This window comes from Eimeria mitis, genomic scaffold (genome assembly GCF_000499745.2).
Source record: "Eimeria mitis Houghton genomic scaffold, Emh_scaff7503, whole genome shotgun sequence".
Classification (NCBI taxonomy): Eukaryota; Apicomplexa; class Conoidasida; order Eucoccidiorida; family Eimeriidae; genus Eimeria; species Eimeria mitis.
The window spans coordinates 1-2,026 of NW_024016042.1; the positions used below are offsets into that span (position 1 = coordinate 1).

General features: G+C 51.0%; 1 protein-coding gene across 1 annotated transcript; it reads left to right on the forward strand.

Moving 5' to 3' along the window:
• Nucleotides 1-147: 147 nt before the first annotated feature.
• On the forward strand, nt 148-1,209 carry EMH_0091740 (uncharacterized protein; the record flags this gene model as incomplete). The annotated part of the gene is made up of 1 exon (XM_038023041.1): nt 148-1,209. The coding sequence occupies one exon, from the start codon at nt 148-150 to the stop codon at nt 1,207-1,209; it is 1,062 nt and encodes a 353-aa protein (XP_037878895.1).
• Nucleotides 1,210-2,026: the final 817 nt, after the last annotated feature.

Here is a 2,026-nt window from a genome sequence, read left to right on the forward strand (position 1 = left end):
CAATCCTCGGGAGTTCCTGCCAGCACACCTGCCCTTCGTTCCGCAATTCTCAGTTTGTTCATCTTGACTCGACCCAGCCTTTGTCCCATTCCTTTGCGCATTCGCCCTGCTGTCTCGACGCACGGGAAGATGGCATCCTTGGCGGCTATGTTACACATTACGCGCCTGCGCCAAGCATTGTTGAGCAGCGCAAAAGAAGTGGGAGAAGTCTTATCGAAGGCTTTGAGGGCTGATGAGGCCTCGAGGGTCTCACAGGTTGTTGCCTCTTTCCTAGACGGTCCACATGCCTCACCTGCAGAAGAGGTACCATTAACGGCAGCACCAGCAGACCACAGTTCTTCCCGTGTGTCTGTACCCACCGCCCACCCTGCCGCATCCAGCCATGTCTCTGAACAAAGAAAGGGGGCGTCTTTCAGCAATGCTTGTGACGGGCCTTCATTTGAGCGTGCAGCCTTCCCGAGCAACAGTTTTTCGGAGTTGTGCACTACGAAGACGGCCTCCAGAGAATTCGACAGTCGCTTGAATGAGTCGGAAGGCTGGTTCCTAACAGATATGATTTCCGGGTGCGAAGATGGGAGCCTGCATGCCCGCATGCTTCGAAGGGGCACCAACGGCAGTGCTGCCAGCAGCGTGAGCAGTAGAAGCAGCCGCAGTAGAGACCATGGAAGCATTGTAATGGTCTCATCAGTCGAGTCTCTGCTGTCCGAAGACAAAGATGATGATGTAGACAGCCTGAGTAGCGGTGGTTCGCCCAAGGATGAGGAGAGCAGTCGGTCACGACATAAACTCCCCATTTCGGTCTCTTCCGTGTATCCGTCAGCGGGTGAAATTTCAGGAGACGTTGTGGAAACCACTACTGATTTGGAGCAGCAGGCGGAGCAGGACAATGTTCCTCTTTTGTCAGAGTTGGAAAAACAGTGTGGCGATGAGGCGATATATCTCATCAACCGCAAACGCATTTGTGGTGGAGAGAAATTTTACATGATCGAGGCAGGGCATGGCTGGAGCGGCTACCAGTCGCTTGAGGTAAATACGAGCGAACGAATTCTGCGGTCGCTAGAGGAGTCAGCACTGACAGTAGTTAGCAGTAAATACTGCATGAATCTGGCTGGTATTTTCCTCATATATTTGACCGTGTTGGCTTTGTATTTGGTTCTCCGTAACGGCTGGTTCAGTGCGCACCACATATACATTCTAACTGCCGCTTGACATATGAGGCCTTGCCATTGTGTGGTCGTTGCAGGGTACGCACATAGTGCAAATGTTTGCCACTTTATTTGCATCGCAGTATCCGTTCTGCTCCACTGCGTGTTCTTATATGGCTTCACACTGTTTTTCCTGTAGACATGTATGCACATGCAGGCATCAACAATTACATATTTAGACAAATGTTAAAACACATCGATGGTTCAGAGACGTGTGGTGTGCACCGATACAAATGCAGCCGCTCGAAAATGTAGAGAACGCGGGGGGATACGCTTGACCAGGCACAGTACGTGGTGCGTCGGCTTTGTCCCTTCAGCATCTTCTGAGTTTCCTGAGGGAGACGGTGAAGGTTTTCGGCGTTGACCATCTGAGGACAACGAAATTTTTGCTGCCGGTCGAGGAAGCAGAGGGGTTTTTGGATAGATTGCGGGATATTGCGCCATATTCCTTGAATGATTTTGTCAGCGTCGCAAAAGCAGGTAAGGGCAAAATACAGCAGTCTCCACGCATTGTTGTAGGGAGCAGCGCATCTCGTTTCAGTCACCTGAAAGCAGTAACTCCGGTGGACGGCGTTTTTCGAGTGTACTTTTCGCTAAAATGGATACCAGTTTGTAGGGATTCGTCAACACGAATTTGGATGTATATGTGCGTGTTAATTACTTTTTTTCAGCCAGTTCTCCAGTTTTGATTGCACTTGCTGCACGTTTCTTCTTCGTCCAGCTGACAGAGGCAGCATTTGCTTGGGCCACGGCAACTGATGTCGCAGTAGTAACAGCTTCTGGGTCCGTTGGTGCTGCTGGTGCAGCAGCAGCGGTTGCGG